Here is a 21,577-nt window from a genome sequence, read left to right on the forward strand (position 1 = left end):
ATACGTTTATTAAAGTAAATTCAATGTATCTGCAATAGTTTAAAATTATTTTATTTTATGTTTCATGTAATGTTTAAATAATAAGATTTTTGTATTGCTATAATGTTGTTATCACATTTGTAATAATGAGTTCTTAATTCATCGATTTATACAATCGCATTATTCTCAAATGTAATTTTGCTCTATAAAAGCCGCATTTACAGCATATAATACGATTGACCAATTGATAAATTAGACACTTGTCTTATTATCCATGCCTTAAATTAATGATCGAGGCTAAAAGCCTATAAGGAGCTAGCATAGCAACTTGCAAGCGCTTCGGCAGCAACGTCACGTTTTGTCCAGTAGCGTTGTTAGGCGCTATCGAGCTAAAGTCACTAGATTAATAAAGTACCGCAATTCATAAGACTCAATGTATAAGGATTTGGAGCCAAAATGGAAAGTGTAAAGAGTGCACACTTTTATAATGTACCCTTAAGGACTTTGATTCTATCCATGGAAAAATTTTCCAAACTGAGAAGTCACCACTTTCTACATACTCGCAGTTCATGATTAATGAAACGACTAGAGCTTATTGGTCGTTACGTTAATCATGAACTGTAAGTATGTAGAAAGATAGCGACTTCTCAGTTTGAAAAATTTCCCCATGGACAGAATCAAAGTCCTTGGGTGTATGTATCTACACATTAAGTGCAATTATTTATCGTGAAACACCGTGAGATGCGTTAGATCTGTTGTGTTATTGTTGTACTATGAGAAATAAAACAATATTAAACGTTTAAAAACATGCCTAATTTTGAATAAATTAAAACCTTTAGACTTTATTGAAATGTTTTTAAATAATTGTCGTACAGACTTTGTGCCATCATGCCACTATAATGTTTTTAAACTTATCAAAACATTTATTATAGCACGCATCCATTTTACCTTAAAAAGAAATATATTAATATTAACGCATATAGAATACGCATATATAACGCATATTGAACACATATAGTAGTAAAAGCGTTGCAATAAAATCATATGTGAATAAGAACCATTGTAAATAAAATTAATTTATATAATTTATGATTTTCTTTCTTATTTAAATACATTTATACACATATGCACGTTTTAAATGTGCCGCATGTTGGAGCCAAAATGGCGGAATGATTGCGGTACTTTATAATAAATCTAGTGACTTTACTGTCGAGCGACTAACGTGCCGCTGGCGACGAACTGGCCTGGTGCTACCTACCAAAAAACTAGCCTGGTGCAAATTCTAAGCTACTTTTATAAAAAGCGCGAGACTAGATTTATTATTGACCATGTCGGATTTTTTCGTAAATTTTATTATAAATGCCAATAAAAAGAATGGCGATTAATTAGAAATAAACGAAATTTTAATATTTTCATATCAGGCTCTCATATCATGCGGGAGACAGAATTTCTTGTAGATCATGTCAGATTTGTTCAAGTAGACATGGCGTAGCAAAATAGTATGACGCTAGTCAATATCGTGGCGCTGCCGAGGATATTTCTACCAGGGATATCTAAAAAAAATAGGAAAAATTCCAGAAACTTAAAAAATGCTTAAAATCTAGTAGAGAAAGAACAGCTTAAGATGTTGTTTATTTTCAATATTTTTTTAACAAGGAAAGATAAAAATGCTCTCGGCGATGTTCTACAATCCTTCGATATAATATACAGCAAAATTATTCTAATTATCGCCATTTGACTATTAAAAAACAAAAATTTTGGTTAACTTTTGTAAGATGTGAAACCACTGTGCATTGACTTGATTTTGCTCGCCTTTGCCAATGCTAGAGCATCAATCGATACTGTACACTAACGTGTCTTTTGGACTTTAAGTCCAATCGCTAGAAGCGAATCTTTTTAATATTATTCAATGAATAGGTTCTATAGAAGCTGATATTCTTGTGGAACGACCAAAAAAACCACGAGTGCCATCGGGTCCTGCTGGCATTCTCGTTACATTCTCAGGCACATGCATCATCGTGATGCTGTTGTTGCTTCTCGATCGACAGAACACATTTTGTTCCGAGTTCGAAGAGCATAGGGATGATCTCCTGATATTCGCGTCAAAATCACGACTGTAGGTCGAAAACCTTCTCGATGACGATCCATAATCAGCCGATCCGCGACGATTTATGATGTAGCAGCTTCCTCGGCATTCCATTGGAGAACCTATTGGAGAACCTGATAAATGACAAACCCATACATTATAAGTAAAAAAATAAACTAAATTTTTTCTAGAAAAATCTTTGTGTGTTAAATCTGATTTTTATGGTTTCTCATTCTATAATTAAAAAAAAATTTTTTTAATTTAAAAAAATTCAAGAATTTGTTCAAATTCAAAAATTTTCATATATTTAAAATAACAAAATTATATAAAAAGTCCTAAAAAAATTTTTACTGAGACGTACTTTAATATTTACTAACAGTTAAAACAATCTACGCGACGGAATGCTTCACAAAAAGTGATTGTCCCTACAATCGACAATTCCATCCAAACGATATTGTACACCCAAGGACTTTGATTCTGTCCATGGGGAAATTTTCCAAACTGAGAAGTCGCTATCTTTCTACATACTTACAGTTCATAATTAACGTAACGACCAATAAGCTCTAGTCGTTTTATTAATCATGAACTGCGAGTATGTAGAAAGTGGTGACTTCTCAGTTTGAAAAATTTCCCCATGGACAGAATCAAAGTCCTTGGGTGTACGTACGATTACTAACCTGTAGCTGAACAGCAAGAGTAAGGACGATTTTCATGATGATATAAATTATTTGAGTAACTTGAACAAAGAAAAGCTGCTTCGGAACCAGACGAACAGGTGGAATAACGTCTACCGGAATCCGAGCTGGAACCGGAACCAGAACCGGAACAGGAAGAGAGACGCCGAAATATAAAACCGTTCTCGGAACTAGATATAGAGCAAGAAGAGAGCTTACGGGATAAGCATGTGTCCGGCGATGATGGTCCTGTTATAATAAGACACGGTTGATTGTTTTATACGAGACGTCGTTGATTAAAAAGTTTAATCATCCCTAGTAACAATTTCTGCAGAGCAGAGTCTGGTAGAATCCGCGTGCAGTTAAATGCAGCAAAATTGAGTCAGATGTGTCAAAGATTATTTTCAATATGGTCCTGCTGATAATCTGTCAGAAAGATCTGTGCGATAACATACAAATAAACTCTATTTGTAGATAATTACTGTAGAAATCGAATTTAATTGCAGTAGATTCTTCCAGCTAATAGGAGTCTGATAAACAGAATGCTGCAATTCTTGCAAATTTTTTTTTGGAAGAATCTACTTTACAGAATCTTTCAAAGGACTTGAGCAGAATGAGGAAGCAGATCATAACGTTACTTGCTGCAAATCTTGCAGCAGTCTCGCGATAATTTAAATTGCTACGAGGGATGATTGAGACAAACAACATGTGTTCTCTTTCCTTTCCTCCTCTCATTTAATTTCATCGATAAGCCATTTATAACTTTTGGCTAACTTAAAACAACTCGAATAACGATGAAACAGAAAGATGTATTGCAGCAATTATAAATATTAATAACAGAAATTTAACACAGAAATTGATCGTATTTTTCTTTGATGAGAAAGCTGAAATACTAATTGTCTTTTTAATTATTACTATTACTATTACTTATATACAGACCTTTCTACGCGCACAAAAGAGAGAAGGAGAGCGAGAGAGAGAGAGAGAGAACAATTTCTTTTTGCTAAAATTTATTTATTTAAGATTGAATCTCACAAGGAGAGGATCAGGTGAGTCACTCTGGGATTTTGATCCTAATTTTTTTAGTTACTCTAAAGACGAAAAAATAGTTTACGTCTCCCGGCGTTTGATCGCATAGGCCTTAGTTTCAAAATAATAAATTTGTGAAAATTGGCCATACCGCGGCGCGCCATATGAGCCTTCCCGGTAACTGTTTTCCCAACCAGTGCAGTCGGCTCCGTGCGTTAAGCCCGTGTCCCACTATGTATTGCGGATGCGGATCGGATTGGAATTGCGAATCGCGAATTAGAATGCAGCCAATCAAAGCGAGGCAGCTTCAGATCCGGATTGTGAATCGTAGAATAGATGACTTTCTATTTGCTGCATTCTAATTCGCGATCCGCAATCCCAATCCGATCCGCATCCGCAATACATAGTGTGAGGCTGGAGTTCCATGGATGCGAAACGTGCGCAATGCGGAATTGGCGGAACGCTCGTGATTGGTCCTACAAATATTCCGTCAAGAACGTTCCGCTGAATTATATTTCCCTATGTCCCATGGAGCGGAACTCGCGGATGCGTAATTGTCATCTGCCAATCGCAATATTTTTCCTATAGATCTTTCCATTGTATCTATCAAAATCAGTGTATATTATTGGCTCGCGCAGATTACGTTTCCGCATTTTCCGCAGCATGGGACATAGGCATTCGAACTTCTGCGGATCGGAATCGCATATACATGTACATCAAAGTTGAAAAACTCCATCATATACCGGTCACAATTGACGAATAACTACGGCGAATAACTACGTGTCAATTAACACTCCGTAAAAAACAATTATTATTAATTATGAAGTCGGAAAAGTTACATTTAATTATTGGTTTATTAATAAACTCTTTAAATAAATGTACGTGTGCATTTAAAAAGCAGGAGCTACGCCGCAAGATTTCAAAATTATATGTATTATACAACATTGCAATTACAAATGAAAAAAATAAAAGAAAACGACAATTTTGGGTGCGACCTATATTTAACACTGAAAGGAGATTGCAACAAGGAGCAAGCGATAATCTTGTTAAGGAAATGGTGGCCAAAGGCACAGAAAAATATCTAGATTATTTTAGAATGCCACATCAACTATTTGAAAAACTATTGGCATTAGTTGGACCTATTATTGTTAAACAAAACGTTATTCGCGAACCTATTTCACCTATCATTTGGCTCCAAATTACATTGCGCTATTTAGCATCAGGAGCGTTGCGCATAAAGTAAAAACTTGCGGATAAAATTCGGCGGAACGAACGTAAAACTGATTGGACCAATCACGAGTGTTCCGCCAATTCCGCATTGCGCACGTTCCGCATCCATGGGACTCCAGCCTGACACTTTAGGTGCTTGCTTCACAATCGTAAGATCCGGGTTCGCTCCCGGATGTATGCAATATTTTTTTTTTCATAAGTGTATTTATCTTGATGATATTGATCTAGTATGCAAATTTCTAAAATAGAAAATTTAATTTAATATCACTTTCTAAATATTAATTTAAATTTAATTTGAATTCAAGTAATAATAATTGAAATAATAAATAAGTAATAATAATAATAATATATAAGTTATTTGAAATAGATAACATATAAAGGCAACGTATCTAAATTTTCAAATTGTTTAATTTAAAATTTAATTGGAAATAATATTAACAGTATTTTAAAATTCTAGTTTTTAAAATAATTAATCGTAGAAAAAGAATACCAGTGTTAAATTTATTATTATTATTACTAGCTATTTATTATTTCAAATATTATTACTTGAATTCAAATTAAATTTAAATTAATGTTTATAAAGTGATATTAAATTAAATTTTTTATTTTAGAAATTTGCATACTATATCAATATCATCAAGATAAATAAATACACTTATTAAAAAAAAAAATATTGCACACATCCGGAAGCGAACCCGGATCTTACGATTGTGAAGCAAGCACCTAACGCACGGAGCCGATTACACTGGTTGGGAAAACAGTTATCGGGAAGACTCATATAACGCGTCGCGGTATGGCCAATTTTCACAAATTTATTATTTCAAAACTAAGGCCTATTCGATCAAACGCCGGGAGACGTAAACTTTTTTTTCGTCTCCAAGATAACTAAAAAAATTGGGATCAAAATCCCAGGGTGACTCACCTGATCCTTCCCTTGTCAGTAAAATCTAATATCAAAAGTCAAAAGAAAAAATAACGAAACAATAAAATATTTGACGAGAAAAAAATCAAGAAAAAATCGATGAAAAGATCAACGGTTAAAACGGTTGGTCTGTAAATATTCTACGTAGTGTACAAACGATATGATACCTTGAAAGGGATAATTCGTATTATGAACGTGATACATCGGATACGCCTGAAAGCCTCTCTTGAGTCTTAGTCTCCCATCCTCAGGTTCGGATCCACTGGGACAACTGGACGAATTGTGATTGTCTTCTCTCGCTATTTTACTGAGAGTACATTTCTTCGTAGGCTGCTTCTTCTTTTTGTCAACCGAGTGACGTAATTCAAATATTTTCGCGTCACCCAAGGCCATTTGCGTAGCGATTCGTGCGGAGGCCGAGTCCGTGAACTCGACCATGGCGCACTCTTCGATGGAGGTCAATTCTGGCCTTTTGGCGATTGCCTGTCGCACCTACATAACAATTGCCAAAATTTTATTGCCAAATTTTCTCATTTTGATCGTTGCACCTCTGTTATCAAATATTAGAAACATTAATGCAAAGCGAGATTTGTTAACATCCGCGCAAATATACATTATGTGTATATTAATTTACGTCAAGAGAGATATCTACTTTGAAACGTTACAAAAAGATAATTTCTTAAGATTCTTTTTTAAATAAAAATAAAAAATTTATCTTTTCAAAACTTTGAAGAGATAAATTTTCTAAACACTTATATCGATAACATACTTATATCGAAATATCAAAATTATAAATACGACATGTTAAAGTATGTTTGCATTTAATTTCTACAAATTATAAAAGAAAATTTCAATTTTAGTTAATTGTACGTGATAATGCATTTCTTACTGATAGTATGATGTATTTTTCAAAAAGTTAATTTTATAAAGAAAAAAAGACAAAACACCTAAAAATATTAATGCAATACATGAAACGACGTATCACATATGCAGAGTTAAGTTAATAAATATTTTTAACTAAATTAAAGTTGATGGTGCATAAAATTAATTTAGTTACGTTAAAAGTTATATAAATAAAAAATTAATTCGGTTAAAGTTAGATTATGATTAAATTAACTCAAGTTAAAATAAAAGTTAATTTTGAAAAACATTATTTATATAAAATTATTAAATAAGTATCATAATTTTTTTAAATTACAGTATTTTAAATAACAAAACAATTATAATATAAATTATTAAATAAATTTAAATTGTTTTATTTAAAATTTAAATTTATATGAAATAAAGAAGAAATATTGTTTTTTATATAGTCATGTATTCTTTTACAATTTTTACATTTTACGATTAAATTATTAAAAATTTAATTTTATATAATGTAAAATATATATTTATGATATATCGATAAAATATAAACCTATTAAAAAAATTTATCGTTATTTAAGTAATTAGTAAATTTTAATAAAAACATTATTTCAAAATGATCAGTTAACTTTCCTCGTAAGTCAACAACCAATATTCGTACCAATAGTAAACCCTGCAGTAGACATTCGTTCTACATGTGCTGAGGATGGTACCGATATATTATACTGTCATTTATACAGATAAAAAAATTAACGTAGAAAAAAGTTAATAAGTTAATGTTTAAAAATAACTAATTAAAATTAAAAATTAATGCATTTAAAATTAAGTTAAATGTTATTAACTTTTTATTTAACTTTTAACTTTTTAATTAGTTACTACCCAAGCCTGCATATATGTAAGAATATCTTGTTTGGCGAATATCTTAACGACTAACGCGTAACGACTGATCCGCTCGATTAATCTAGTATCGCAGTAGAATCCTTACATATTTTATTACGGATCAATTCTAGCTTGTTATCAAGTTGATTGTAATGAACGTTTATTACGTCACAGTGGTAGGTAATCACGATTATGGCACGGCAGAATGCAATTATGGAAAATTCGACGAACGACACGGTGGAAATATGATAAACAAGAATTATCCGAGTTATCCTTAGTTATTATCAACGTTCCGGTCTGTTGGATTCGGTCGCCGCGGTAATATACGATAATTTGACTTGAATCGAGTCGCGATACTAGGAATTAAATTAATTTTTCTATCGCCAATTATTAGTCTTCTGATTTACATTCTTTTATAGACGTTTTTAACTTGTATTCTCGAGATTATAAAAAACCAGTCAAAAAATATATTAACAAAAAAGAGAGAGAAAGAGAGAAGGGCAGCACAATAACAATGTAATTTTTCAAAATTATATACTCTGTGCCACATCATTATACATAAAATAGAAAAAAATCTCTAGAGATATTAAGCCATCGAAATTCGCAAACATATTCTTCAATCAATTCACTGTAATTTTTCCTTAACCAAAGGAAAGATTCTGAAATTCTTTTCTGTTTCTGCAAACGAATACTTTTCGAATTATAAGCGATTTAAAATGAAAACGCGTGTTTTTGCGAATTCAATGTAATCTAATTATATTTAAATCTATCGTACGTATCGATGAGTATGATTAAAACTATGTTTGAGAATGCGTAAATAGAAAAAAAGATTTGAGTAAATATCGCGTTGCGATAGAAAAGAGTAAACCCGAAAAAAAGAAAAATGTTATCGCGTTTACTCCGAGCTAATAAATTCGCATCGAGGCGCGCCCGCCCGATTAAAGAAACGTTTTACCTCGGGAGGAACGGGACGTCCAGGTTTGAGCACTCTTATCAGCGCTATCTCACCGCAGGGCTTAAAAATCTCTGCGACAGACTCGACTGCTAATTTCTCTTTCGGTAAGCCGACTACTAAAATCGTTCTAGAAGGAGCTGTCTGATCGAAAAGTGGTAAAGGATCCACTCTACGCAGTTTAATCCCTTGTGGATTAAGCTCGAGTTTCTTAGACCTCGTTAAAGCTGCTCCAACCACTCTCCAATCTCTACTGAGGTGCTTGACCTTTTTGAAGCTAGATATCAATTTAAGAGATACGTAGCCCTCTTTGTTTCTTTTCACATGTTTCAGTAGGAACGCATCCTTTGTGATATTTTCGTCGGAAAAATAATATTCCACCTGAGCACATATTTTGTCAGCTAACTCGTCATCCGGCATCGCGAAATCGTTGGTCGTTGTCTCGACCATCGATACCGTTGGTGATTCCGACGATACACCTATTTGTTTCTGTTTTTCCACTTCTTTCAATGTAACGTCATCCAGAGAGTCTGCGCCCGAATCTCGTTCGATATCGATCTCTTTTACCCGATGGGACTTGAAGGACCTGATCTCGTTATCGTTCGACGAGTCCGACGAGTCAGCCTCGTCGCTCTTAAAACCTCTTCTCGCGTCGAAGGAAAGACTCAAGTCGCTATCTATGGATGAAATACTATCCTTCGTTTCCGATTTTTTCATGCGTGAAGACGAGACTAGCGAATCGTCAATCTGCTCCTTCGAGTCGACGTTTGATACTTGAATCTCCATATTTTTATAAAAGTTGAACAAGCGGATGGAACAACTCTTTGATTAGTTGGCGACTTTAACTATCATATTCTTCCTTTGAACGTGTTATTAATTCTTTTACATCAAAAATATGAATCGAGTATACGTATATATGCCATTGTTAAATTCTTTTCTTCTTTCTGACATACAAATACGTTTTCATACAAATATCGTAAGAGTTGTAATAGAGAATTGCGATTCGAGACACAAGGATGGAAATTTAGTTTACACGAATAGAGTACTCGTCGCTCACTGACCTTCCACTCTGCGCGCGATCCGTTTTATAGCCGCGGCCGAGTGTCTGCCGGCCAAGTTCGATGCGTGGCAGAGCTGCAATGTCTCGTGGCCTTCTTAAATACCGGTCAAGAATGAGACATTCGGCGAACGACCGAAGGGCATTCGAACTGAACCTTGAGCGAAGGAAAGGGAGTTAGTATAATACAATAGGTGTAAGTACCTATATACGAAATTATCTCGGTTACTCGATATACGTACGTATATCATTATGCGTACATACATACGTGCATACATGTACAGTATGCATGCACGCCAACAGTTTAAATAATCAAAAATTGAAGCAATTAGTTTTTACAAATTTTAATGGTAAAAATATAATATATCGATATCCGAATCCCATCGCTAGTCATCTCATCTCTATCGTAGAACGTTAAAGATTTGCGTTTTATCGCACACAATTGGCGGTCACTGTAGGCAGGAAGGACTTACGACAGTTACGACGACGGATTATCGTTAACCAGACCTAACCTCGGTAAGGCCCTGCGGGTACATTCGCAAACGACGCGCATCGCGCATATCTGTACGCCAATAGCATAATAATATATAGGTCAAGTCCGGCCGGCCACATATATGGCCATGAAGGACAAAGTGATTCGAGTTCTGTGAGTCGTCGAAACGAAAGGATTCGCGATTCTTCGGCGAGGAGATCTCTGAAACTCCTCGGGCTACTCGAAGCCTCCCTCCCCCCTCCAGCAGTCTCCCTTCAGACTCCTTTAAATTCCTTTAGGCCCCTTTTCGCTCTTCCGGCCCCTCGCGCATTGCGCTGCACGTGACTGTCGATGCCGGTGATTGCGCGCCACTGCGCACCTCAACCCGCGCGGGTTACTTTGAAAGAGACGGAGGGTGATAACCTTGGTCTCGACTCGAGACGTATCAACGAAGGGGGGAGAGTGAAAAACGTGTGGGAGTAAACCATTTAAATTACTCACTTATACGTATTGATATTTTTTCCATCGTTTCAATAAATATGATCAAGTATACATGTGTGATATTTTACTTTAAGATATAACTTTAACACATTTTCCTATGTACATTGATCTTTCTTTTGCATATAAAAGTATTACAGCGTGGCTATACAAAGATAAATATTTTAATATTCTAATCACGAGAAAAGATATAAAAAATTGATATTTTTGCTACAAATTGAGAATACTTAAATATTGATACGCTTATAATCCAAGTCAATAGATTGATGTTAATTACTAACGATATTGTGGACAATGTTGTTTTATTATTGATTTGGAAACGTCAGCATGATCTGGAATTGGAAAATATAAAATATACTTCATAATTAGGCATAATATTTGACGAGAATGTATCTACGGTGTACTACACTGCTTTTAAAACATTGAAACAATACATACAACTAAGAAAAGTATCTTCACGCGAAAAAAGTTTTTATCTTGCTCCGATCAATTTCAAAAATAAACGATTTGGACTAATTTGACACAAATAAGAGATACGAGTAAATTAAAAGAGACTCGTTACTCCTAGTTTCAAATTTATATTTATAATATTGTAAAAAGATATTACCTAATTGTAGCTCTATATACAGGGCCAACATTATCACTTGTATAGGTATATCACAATCTGGTTCTTTTGACATCCATATCTGAAATAAAAATTAATTCATAGAAATAATGTGATATATATATATATGGGTTATTACACGACCGACGATAAATATTTTAATGATAGATTATTTGGAAGATTTAAGAATTTATCGTTAAAATTAAAATCTTCCAAAGAATCTGTCATTACGATATTAATCGTCAGTATCGTTACACCCTGTGTGTGATTAATCTTATTGTTGATCCTAACTTAATCCCTTTATCCTTCAAACGGATCCAAGATGTAAAAGTTTCAACCAGAACACTGTACTTAATTATTTTTGCCAAATATCGCGAAACGTTAAAGGGCTATAATAATTTATACACGTATATGTACCCGCGCACACACGCACACACGCACACACACGCGCGCGCGCACGTATATATAAAATTATATCTATTTAGCGATATTTGACAGATATATATGTGTATTAATTTTGATATAAATATACTTGCTTGTTTTAAGATTTCTCCAGATTTGTCTAGTTCGCCTCGTATGGCATAAGCCACAGCCAAGTTGTAACGTATCACAGCAATGCCTGTAGAAACTGTCGTAGGATACCAAGCTACAATTCAAAACGATAAAAAAATTATTTTCGAAATATTATTGAAACATTATTACTAACGCTAAATATTATTAAAAATCCCCCAAAAATGATTTAAAAAAAAGAAGAGTTTCGCGAAAGCATGCGAATAAAAATATTTGCAAAAACTAAAATTGGTTTTTCGAAAGTTAATTTTAAAAATTTGGAAATTGTTATCCTTCTTTTTTAAATAATTGTCAATGAACTTGTAAGTTGAAAGTTATCTTTCAATAAAGGAACCATCGAAATATCACAAATCAATTAAATGATTCGACTTAACTAAAATATAAGTAAAAATAGAAAATTAACCCAATAAATGATGAAAATATTCTTATTTTCTCTTTTTAATTTTCCAAGCACTCTAATATCATTTTATAAATTTGCTTTTTACAGTAATATAATTTTAGAAATTTACCTTTTACAGGCTTTACCACGATTTCCTCTGCTTTTTCCTTATCCTTCTCCTGAATTTCTGACACAGACATAAATGTATTTAAATCTTGAAGATTTTCTAGCTTAAGATACTCGAGTGCTTCACTAATTTTGTCCATAAATATTAAACTTTCTGCAGCATACAAGTTGCCTAGCAATTTATATGCTCCGGGTAACTTGTTAAAACTTAACAGAGTTTTTGCATATTCGAGCGAAAATATGTAATCTCCGAGACACAAGGAGACATAAGCGCTAGCAGCCAAGACACTAATTTTCAAATTGAAAGATTCGATAGCTGTAGCTTGTGACGTTAACGTTACATGTTGGATGCCTAAAATAATTATATCAAGTACATTATTCGTAATATTATATGTAGTAAATTAAAATCCACACATACGTGTATATATACCTAAATTGTGACCAGATAACGATAATGACACTGAATTCGCCATGGTTGTTACAGGTACGTTTGACTCGTTGGTGTTTGAAAGTAAAAATAATGCATTCTTCAAACATAGATATCCAAATTCCAATGTTGGTTGTGGAATTGCGTAGGATAGCCCTTCCGAATGATATTTAATATCCTTTGAAAGAGACGTAGGTAATATGATTTTTTTATGAATACCAGAACCCATAACTTTCTGCACCAAATCTTTACACCGTTTCGAAATGTTGAAATCGACTTCGTTTGACTAAAAAAATAGACAATGTACGATTGTATTATTATGTAAATACATTAGATAGAATATGCGATTTTGTTTTACATATTCATTAAACATTACAACTGTAACAATAATTAATATTTCTAAAATGTTGGTCACGACTAAAAGAATATAATTTGAAAGTAGAATCGATATCGGACGTAAAAACTTACACATTTATGATTGTAGATACAACATTCTGCCATTCTGAGCAAGAGTTTAGGATTATTGCATACTCTTTGTGCCACATCTGTGAAGCAATCAAAGGCTTTTGACGCTTTACCAGCGTACAAGAATGATACACCCAAACTGTACATTAACTCGGAATGTTTATCACCACCGAGCGTGTACAATGGTTGAGAAGATAAAGAATCTGTACAAGTTTTCATTTTTTAACATTGACATAGTTATTAATTGTGTATGAATACAATTTTAAAACAGTGCCAAAGGTACAATTAGCTCGGTACTTTGTTACTATAAATGTGTTTATATCCATGTGTCCACTTCGATATGTCTCTGTTCTCTGCTCAGTGCTCAGTTGATTTTAATCAAATATCAAGTAATTACATTCTTATTTTTCGTATTTTATATCTTTTTGTATCAAGTGTGTGTGTGTGTGTGTGTGTGTGTGTGTGTGTGTGTACACACACACACACACACACACACACACACATATATATATATATAAAATTTGAAACCAAAAGATGGAAAAAAAGTAATATCTACATAAAAACAATGTATTTGAAAAACAAAAATAAGTAAAAAGATCCAAAGGAGACGCATGTTTGATTTACGTGTAATAATTGTAGAAATTACCAGAGTCTTTGACCTGCGTGCTCTTCAACGCGCAGTCATTCGCGTGTAAAGCTCTCTGAAGATAAGAACAAGCCAAAGTCGGCTTGCCCATTGCGAGATATAGGCATGCCATATTGTTATAAAACAAAACATCCAAAGATTCCCCACGTAATCTATAAACCATATATTAATACGCACACAAATGTGTTTTAAAATCAAGCGAACCAAGTTTATCTGCTTGGAACATTTTTACTTATTTTAAACAAAAAGGTATTTTTACAGATTCTAATTTATTTTCACACATATGTATGGGGAGCTGAAAAAATACAATAGATTTTTCAGTTGCTCCATACATATGTATGAAATTGATGAATTTTTTTCATTTATGTAAATCTACTCGTCTCCTCGTAATACCTTCGTTGTAATACCTTCCTATATTGAATATTAAACATAGCAACACAGCTATCATATATCGTATTAATCATATTGTTTAAAAGAAAGCAAAAGTGTTCGAGGCAGATAGAATTATTTCAATTTGTTTCAATTGATGTACAACAAACTTGAAGAATATTTACAAATTTTTGGTTTTGTCTCATGCATTTGTATTTAATTTAGTTATAATATGTATAACATACTTAAAATCTAAATTTTCTTTCATTTTAGAATTCAAAAATTGCATTGCCTTATCGTAATTTCCTCGTAAATATTCCAAATTAGCCTTCAAAAAAATGGTCGATGTATTCTGAAAATAATAAAGTAGCTTAATGAGTAACAGTACATCGTCAGATCGTCTTAAAAATATGCTTGACGAAAGATGGATACGATATCTCCAACGTTTAAAATAGAATGCATGTACGTGTATGTGTACACGTGTGTAAAATTGTATAGTTATAGCTATGTACACATACACGTGATACACACGGATGCATATATTTCTCTTTGGATGTTTTTGAAAACTGACATTCACAAAATTAATCAAACTTAAATTTGCAGTTTAATTATGTAACATTGGCAACGTTAAACTTTGAGATTTTTTAAAGTGTCAAACAATGTTATCCTATTAAAATTGAGATATGGATTGTGAATAAAATGTAGATGAAATTTATCTAAAAATCAATCGAAATAACAGTTGAGATAGCAGTAGTGACGTTACTCGTGTGTTTTTGTGTGTAAATATATATATATATGTGTGTGTATAATAATTATATACACTGTTATAATTGTAATACTACCACTATGCCCAATGAAACTAATGTCTTCCATTCTTTTTTACAGAGTTTCAGTTGATGAGTTAGGAGATATATTCTGGCTTTATATTTCAAAAGTTTAATCTTAAATGCATCCGTCGCTGCATCGCCAACTATATCTTTCTTTTGCTCCCTTTGCTCTTTAATGGATTTCATTATTCCATCCTTGTCAATAGCAGATATCTTGGAACTGTCGGTGGATATAAATTGACTCTCCACGTAATTTAATATCGACAGTGCTGCATCCGGTTGCTCCGTTACTATATATAACTCTATCAGTAGCAAACAAACTTTATGCGCTAAAGTTTCCTCTACAATAAGAAGAGACATGCGTATTAATTCGAAATCAAAATAAGCCAGGTATACGATATGATTAAATAAAAGCTCTACGTTTAATTTTGCATTTTTTGTAATCGTTCCTTTCTTCGCATATATCCAAATTAACTTTCCGTTGCTATAAAATTACATCCAACTTTGAAAAATTTTCTGTTTCAAGGCCCATATGTACATACCCATTGGTTCGATAAAGGCAAACAGCCTAGTCATAATTTGAAGCGCAGCACTATATTGCTTAGTGTGATATAATAAAACAGCTTGGTTATATCTCATAACACACTTCTCGACGTCGTCGATAGTCTCGTTAGAATCCGTCATTGATATCTGACCGCATATAGCGTTCAAACTCTTTCGTGTCAGCTCAGTTTTTTTCAAGTCACTTTTATAATATTCCACCACGACTTTGTTATGCGTAACTTTGAGATCAGTCGGCCGAAGGCACTCCAACTTGTTCAAATATGTCAAGCACGAGACGTAGGAGCCGTTTTGAAACTCCGACAGTATATTCTGTGCCAACTCACGTTCTTGTTCAGTTATAACAGAGCCACTGTCTTTGCTCTGTGTTTCTGAAATTTCGCTCATAATGACGGTAACCTAACCTATGCGCGCTATATAACAAACTTCTCGACGATATCCTGTATGTACATATATACGTTAATTATGGATCTTTCGCACTTCCGATCCAATTCCTACATGTTCGTATATATTATATACGTAGTCTTATTTTTCATGTATTTAGTACACGTTAACACATAAAAATTTAAATACCGCTGTCTCGACGAAAGCAATTAATTATAATTTGCTAATAATGATGCGTACGAAAGATCAAATTTGAATCTCATTTGTTCTTTTTATTTTCCGATTTTGTTTTCGAATAATTTTGAAGAAGCTTGATTTTCGTTCGAGAAAAAAAAAGTATTACAAAATTGCGTCCATCCTACCGAACTCCAGTCATATCGGAAATGATCGGAAATACCGGAACAACACCAAAATGAGTGGAATACTCCCGTATCTTAACCTAAATTTAAATCACAAACACGATACAAGTTGCGTTCCGAAATTCATTGCGAATAGTACGAGTGGAATATTAAAGTTGGTTTATAATAGCTCTAACCTTAAGAAATTGACCAATCATGTTCGATTTATAGAAGAAAGTCGACTATGATTGGTAAATTTCTTACGGTAAGGACTATTATAAACCAACCCTTAAGCCCGTATCAGACTACGCATTGAAAATTGAAGATTAAAGATTAAAGATTAAAGATTGAGCTTTGGCCAATCAAAATAAAAGGAGTTAAAATTTCCTTGTTTTGATTGGTCAAATTTTAATCTTTCATCTTCAATCTCAATCTTCAATGCGTAGTCTGATACGGGCTTTACATATATGCTGCTCATGCTCGGATTGCTCGGAATGCTCGGAACGCTCAAAATTCAATCAGTCAGCCCGGTCAGCCCTCTGTAGAATGAAAGCAATTATCTTGATTTACTATTGATACTTGCGTATATTTTGTTACTGTGTTTAAAAAATTAATCTAACAATCTAAACAAAATATTATTGATATATGAACAACTTGACAGTGATGCGATTGACATAATTGCTGCAGATTAGAATCTGTTAAAATCGGTTGAATTAAACTTTTGTTTCCAATCTCATTTTTACAATTTTATGTATTATGTTATTATCTATTTCGCAATAATAATACTATAGTATTGCGGTTTTACTTGTGCCAGCGTGGCGTCACAATGTGTGGAATATTTTGTTCTATACATCAACCTGGGCAGGATTCTGAATTCGCCAAGCAGGTACAGTCATGTAACCAGTTTTTGGCGTTAAAATTTATAATACAAGATTTGATCAAATCCCAAGATTTTCAAACGTGCAAGTTTTTTAAATGAAAACAAAATTAACTAATTATTTAGACCTCCTCACCCCATTTCTGATTTTGATGAAATTAGGCTCATATTTTTTAATTATAATGAACAACTATATATAATTAAATCGTCTGTCTCATTCCCTTCTCCTAATATATTTATTCATTCGATCTGTCATAGTGGAATATTTGCAAAGATGTAATAGCCGCTCGAGGTCCAGATTACTTAATGGAGAAACATTTGACATTGAATCAGAACTGGCATGGACATTTCGCTGCCGCTGTGTTATGGATGCAAGGATCAAACGTTACGACGCAGCCAAGTTTGGATGACGATGATAATTTGTTACTTTGGAACGGAGATGTTTTTTCAGGTTGTTTGGTATGTAAATCATATGTTTGTAATTTAATGTAGTGTCCATAAAATCCTAGTGTATAAGCATAAAGATTGGTGAAGCTGAGCTTGTACTATTTACTTAAAAATACCAAACTTTTTGGGTCTCTCTCTCTCTCTTTCTGTCTCTCTCCAAACACATGTGAGAAACTGTGTGACAAACTTGAACGACTTATACGATACTAATGTTTGTTTCAGGCGAAAGACGATGTTTGCGACACAAATGTCCTCCTAGCTGAATTACAATCGACTACGGATATTGTGTCTGTGCTTCGAAAAATTCAAGGCCCTTATTGTTTAGTATATTATCAAAAGTCGAGCGATACGTTATACTTTGGACGAGATATTATCGGACGGCACAGTTTGCTTTTAAAAGTAGATAACAAGACCAATTCGTTGACTTTAGCTTCGGTTGCGAATAAAAGAATTGAAGAAATTGTAGAGTTACCAGCTATAGGTATCTTTGCAATGAATTTAAATATATCGCGGATAAATTTGGCATGTTATCCGTGGAAAGAACCCGACTTGAGGTTTACAGATGTTATCGAGGTATTGGAAACAAATTTAAAAGTAGATATCGATATTAAAGAGACTATATGGGACACCTGTCGGTCGACATTGACGAATCTGCATCTACATCCCGATCCAAAAGATGTGGAATATCTCGAAAATGTACCATGTAATAAAGATTTTAACGAGGTATTGCGATATCTGTTGAAAAATCGAGAGGTAAATGAAAGAGTTGAACGTTTAATGGATTTGTTGCATCAATCTGTGAAAATTAGAATAAAGAAGAAACCAAATTATTGCAAGGACTGCGTAAAGATCGCGCTAAGCGGCGAAAGTGTCGCTTGCGCTCATTCCAAGATAGGTATATTGTTTTCTGGTGGCCTAGATTCGGCAATTTTAACAGCGATTGCTGATAAGTACGTTCCGGAAGATGAAAGTATCGATCTCATTAATGTTGCGTTCGAAAGACCGGCGAGCAGAAACCAAAACACGAGTCACGCCACCAACAGCGAAATGGGGAATGTAACGCAGAAATATGATGTGCCAGATAGAAAAACAGGACGACAAACTTATTCCGAATTGTTGCAAATTTGTCCCAACAGGAAATGGAATTTTATACAAGTACAGTGTCTATGTTTGAGATATTTTTGTCGTAAAAAGAAAAAAAAGAGGAAAAGATCAGGTGGAACCTGATTTTTCTGACTTTTCTGAATACTTATTTCAGTGTAACGTCGCGCAAGTGGAACTGCAACAGTATCGTGCGTCGCGAATTTCTGATTTACTGCATCCATTATGTACGATTCTGGATGAAAGTCTAGGGTGCGCTATGTGGTTTGCGAGCCGAGCGAAAGGCCTTCTCTACCCACTTAACGAAGCGTACGAGTCGCCGTGTAGGGTATTGCTTTTAGGTATTGGCGCCGATGAATTATTCGGTGGATATATGAGGCATAGAACTATATTGAAACATAAAGGATGGGATGCCCTGGTGCGAGAATTAAATATCGAATTAGCTAGGATTTCCGAAAGAAATTTAGGTCGGGACGACCGGATCGTTTCCGATCACGGAAAACAGTCCCGTTTGCCATATCTGGATGAAAATTTGGTACAATATGTGCAACGTATAAAACCATGGGAGAGGTAAATTTAAATATAAATAACGATAAACGATTAGTGATTAATTTCTGACTGTAATATGAATGATTCTATCATTGACAGATGTTATCCAACCGAGAAAATGCCATGTGGATTGGGAGATAAATTACTATTACGTTTGCTAGCCTGCAAGATCGGTTTTCGATGTACGGCCAACTTTCCTAAAAGAGCTTTTCAGTTTGGCTCGCGAATTGCAGATAGTAAAGAAAATGCTAACGATGTATCGAAGAGGTTGTGAAGCGCGCAAGTTTCGTCAGAAAAGATAAAGTCCCCGTAATAACGTTGTATACCGTAGTCATTTTTTAATTAAGCAAAAAGAGCGTCTCTGTCATTTCTATTGTGGCAGCTGTACTTTTGCTAAGAGTTTTTATATACATACATAAAAACATAAAATAATTATCATTTTAAAAAAAGTTGAAGAAATGGCACCAAGTATACACACCCCATACAAAAGATTTGATATCAAAAGCTAACTATAAGAGCCAATTTATAAGTGTGGTTAATAACTGTAAGTTGATTAGTTAGCTTTTAATATTAGTTTTTAATATTAAATCTTTTGTACGGGGCACGTGTATTCCTATTTTTTATCTTTTTTTTTTTAATTTTTTAATAATTTTATATACCTTTTTTGTATGTGTGCGTGTGTGCGTACACACTTTCATTTATTTTTAAAACACATAGATATCGTAAACAAGAAAACTTGCTGCTCTCATGAATAGCTTAAAAAATATAACAACTTTCAACTTCTAATAAGAATATGTAACGAAATTATAGAGAATTCATTAAATACGTAATTACAAACACGTTTACGTGATCAACTTGTATTGACTTTAATTATCTCTAAAATATTTTTTATTGTAAAATAATCAATTTTTTATTTTTGTTTTGCATATTTGTTTTAACCTGTTTACACTCGATACCCACGAAAAGAAGATAATGTAAAATGCTTTCGAAATTCGAATACAGTGGGTTTTAAATTCAACTTTAGTAGATTTAAAAAAAGTGGACCAATCAATTTCCTTAAGCCTATTGCACAATGAAAGTAGTTTTCAACCACCCGGAAGGTGGCAAAAAATATTTATGAACCAATCAAAAGTTGCAAAATTTATTTCCCGTTTCTGTTGCTTTTTATTTGTATATACACCCAAAGACTTTGATTCTGTCCATGGGGAAATTTTCCAAACTGAGAAGTCACCACTTTCTACATACTCGCAGTTCATGATTAATAAAATGACTATTGGTCGTTGCGTTAATCATGAACTGTAAGTATGTAGAAAGATAGCGACTTCTTAGTTTGGAAAATTTCCCCATGGACAGAATCAAAGTCCTTGGGTGTACACCTAAGGACTTTGATTCTGGCTGCGTTCCGAAATTCACTGCCAGTACTGAAAATCTATAGTATACGTAACATGAACTATAGATTTTCAGTACTTGCAGTGTATATCGGAACGCAGCCTCTGTCCATGGGGAAATTTTCCAAACTGAGAAGTCACCACTTTCTACATACTTACAGTTCATGATTAACGTAACGACCAATAAGCTCTAATCATTATGTTAATCATGAACTGTAAGTATGTAGAAAGATAGCGACTTTTCAGTTTGGAAAATTTCCCCATGGACAGAATCAAAGTCCTTGGGTGTACAGTCGTGTTCATTATAGTTGCAACACTTTTTCTTCGATGGTTTTTGGAATGTAAACTTGCTCATCGATAGGCGAACGTAATTGGTTGGATCCACAGGTAAACCAATGACGTTCGCCGTTCGATGAGCAAGTCTACATTCCAAAAACCATCGAAAAAATGTGTTGCAACCTTTTAGCTCACGACTATACACCCAAGGACTTTGATTCTGTCCATGGGGAAATTTTTCATACTGAGAAGTCGCTATCTTTCTACATACTTACAGTTCATGATTAACGTAACGACCAATAAGCTCTAGTCGTTTCATTAATCATGAACTGCGAGTATGTAGAAAGTGGTGACTTCTCAGTTTGGAAAATTTTTCCATGGACAGAATCAAAGTCCTTAAGTGTATACCCAAGGACTTTAATTTTGTCCATGGGGAAATTTTCCAAACTGAGAAGTCGCTATCTTTCTACATACTCGCAGTTCATGATTAATGAAACGACTAGAGCTTATTGGTCGTTACGTTAATCATGAACTGTAAGTATGTAGAAAGATAGCGGCTTCTCAGTTTGGGAAATTTCCCCATGGACAGAATCAAAGTCCTTGG

General features: G+C 33.9%; 3 protein-coding genes across 4 annotated transcripts; 1 reads left to right on the forward strand and 2 right to left on the reverse strand.

Annotated features, from left to right (window-relative positions):
• Window positions 1-1,578: 1,578 nt before the first annotated feature.
• LOC105203306 (la-related protein 6) lies at window positions 1,579-10,490 on the reverse strand. Of its 2 annotated transcripts, none has more exons than XM_039446609.1 (4): window positions 8,616-10,490; window positions 6,088-6,412; window positions 2,743-2,988; window positions 1,579-2,187 (listed from the first exon to the last, which is right to left on the reverse strand). In XM_039446609.1, the coding sequence occupies exons 1-4, from the start codon at window positions 9,396-9,398 to the stop codon at window positions 1,886-1,888; spliced, it is 1,656 nt and encodes a 551-aa protein (XP_039302543.1). In that variant the 5' UTR covers window positions 9,399-10,490; the 3' UTR covers window positions 1,579-1,885. The 2 variants fall into 2 exon arrangements, with proteins under 2 accessions (XP_039302543.1, XP_039302542.1); XM_039446608.1 differs by having other exon boundaries at window positions 1,579-2,199.
• Window positions 10,491-10,689: 199 nt separating this feature from the next.
• On the reverse strand, window positions 10,690-16,469 carry LOC105203307 (CCR4-NOT transcription complex subunit 10-B). Its single transcript, XM_039446607.1, has 10 exons — window positions 15,595-16,469; window positions 15,068-15,393; window positions 14,471-14,577; window positions 13,857-14,008; window positions 13,214-13,413; window positions 12,749-13,031; window positions 12,323-12,670; window positions 11,780-11,889; window positions 11,247-11,325; window positions 10,690-10,971 (listed from the first exon to the last, which is right to left on the reverse strand). Exons 1-10 carry the CDS (start codon window positions 15,998-16,000, stop codon window positions 10,916-10,918), a joined length of 2,067 nt encoding a protein of 688 aa, XP_039302541.1. The 5' UTR covers window positions 16,001-16,469; the 3' UTR covers window positions 10,690-10,915.
• A 360-nt stretch (window positions 16,470-16,829) lies between these two features.
• LOC105203291 (asparagine synthetase domain-containing protein 1) lies at window positions 16,830-19,768 on the forward strand. The gene is made up of 5 exons (XM_011172066.3): window positions 16,830-17,221; window positions 17,471-17,671; window positions 17,882-18,814; window positions 18,918-19,330; window positions 19,409-19,768. Exons 1-5 carry the CDS (start codon window positions 17,162-17,164, stop codon window positions 19,581-19,583), a joined length of 1,782 nt encoding a protein of 593 aa, XP_011170368.1. The 5' UTR covers window positions 16,830-17,161; the 3' UTR covers window positions 19,584-19,768.
• The last annotated feature ends 1,809 nt before the right edge of the window (window positions 19,769-21,577 follow it).

Source organism: Solenopsis invicta, chromosome 3, assembly GCF_016802725.1.
Source record: "Solenopsis invicta isolate M01_SB chromosome 3, UNIL_Sinv_3.0, whole genome shotgun sequence".
NCBI lineage: Eukaryota > Metazoa > Arthropoda > Insecta > Hymenoptera > Formicidae > Solenopsis > Solenopsis invicta.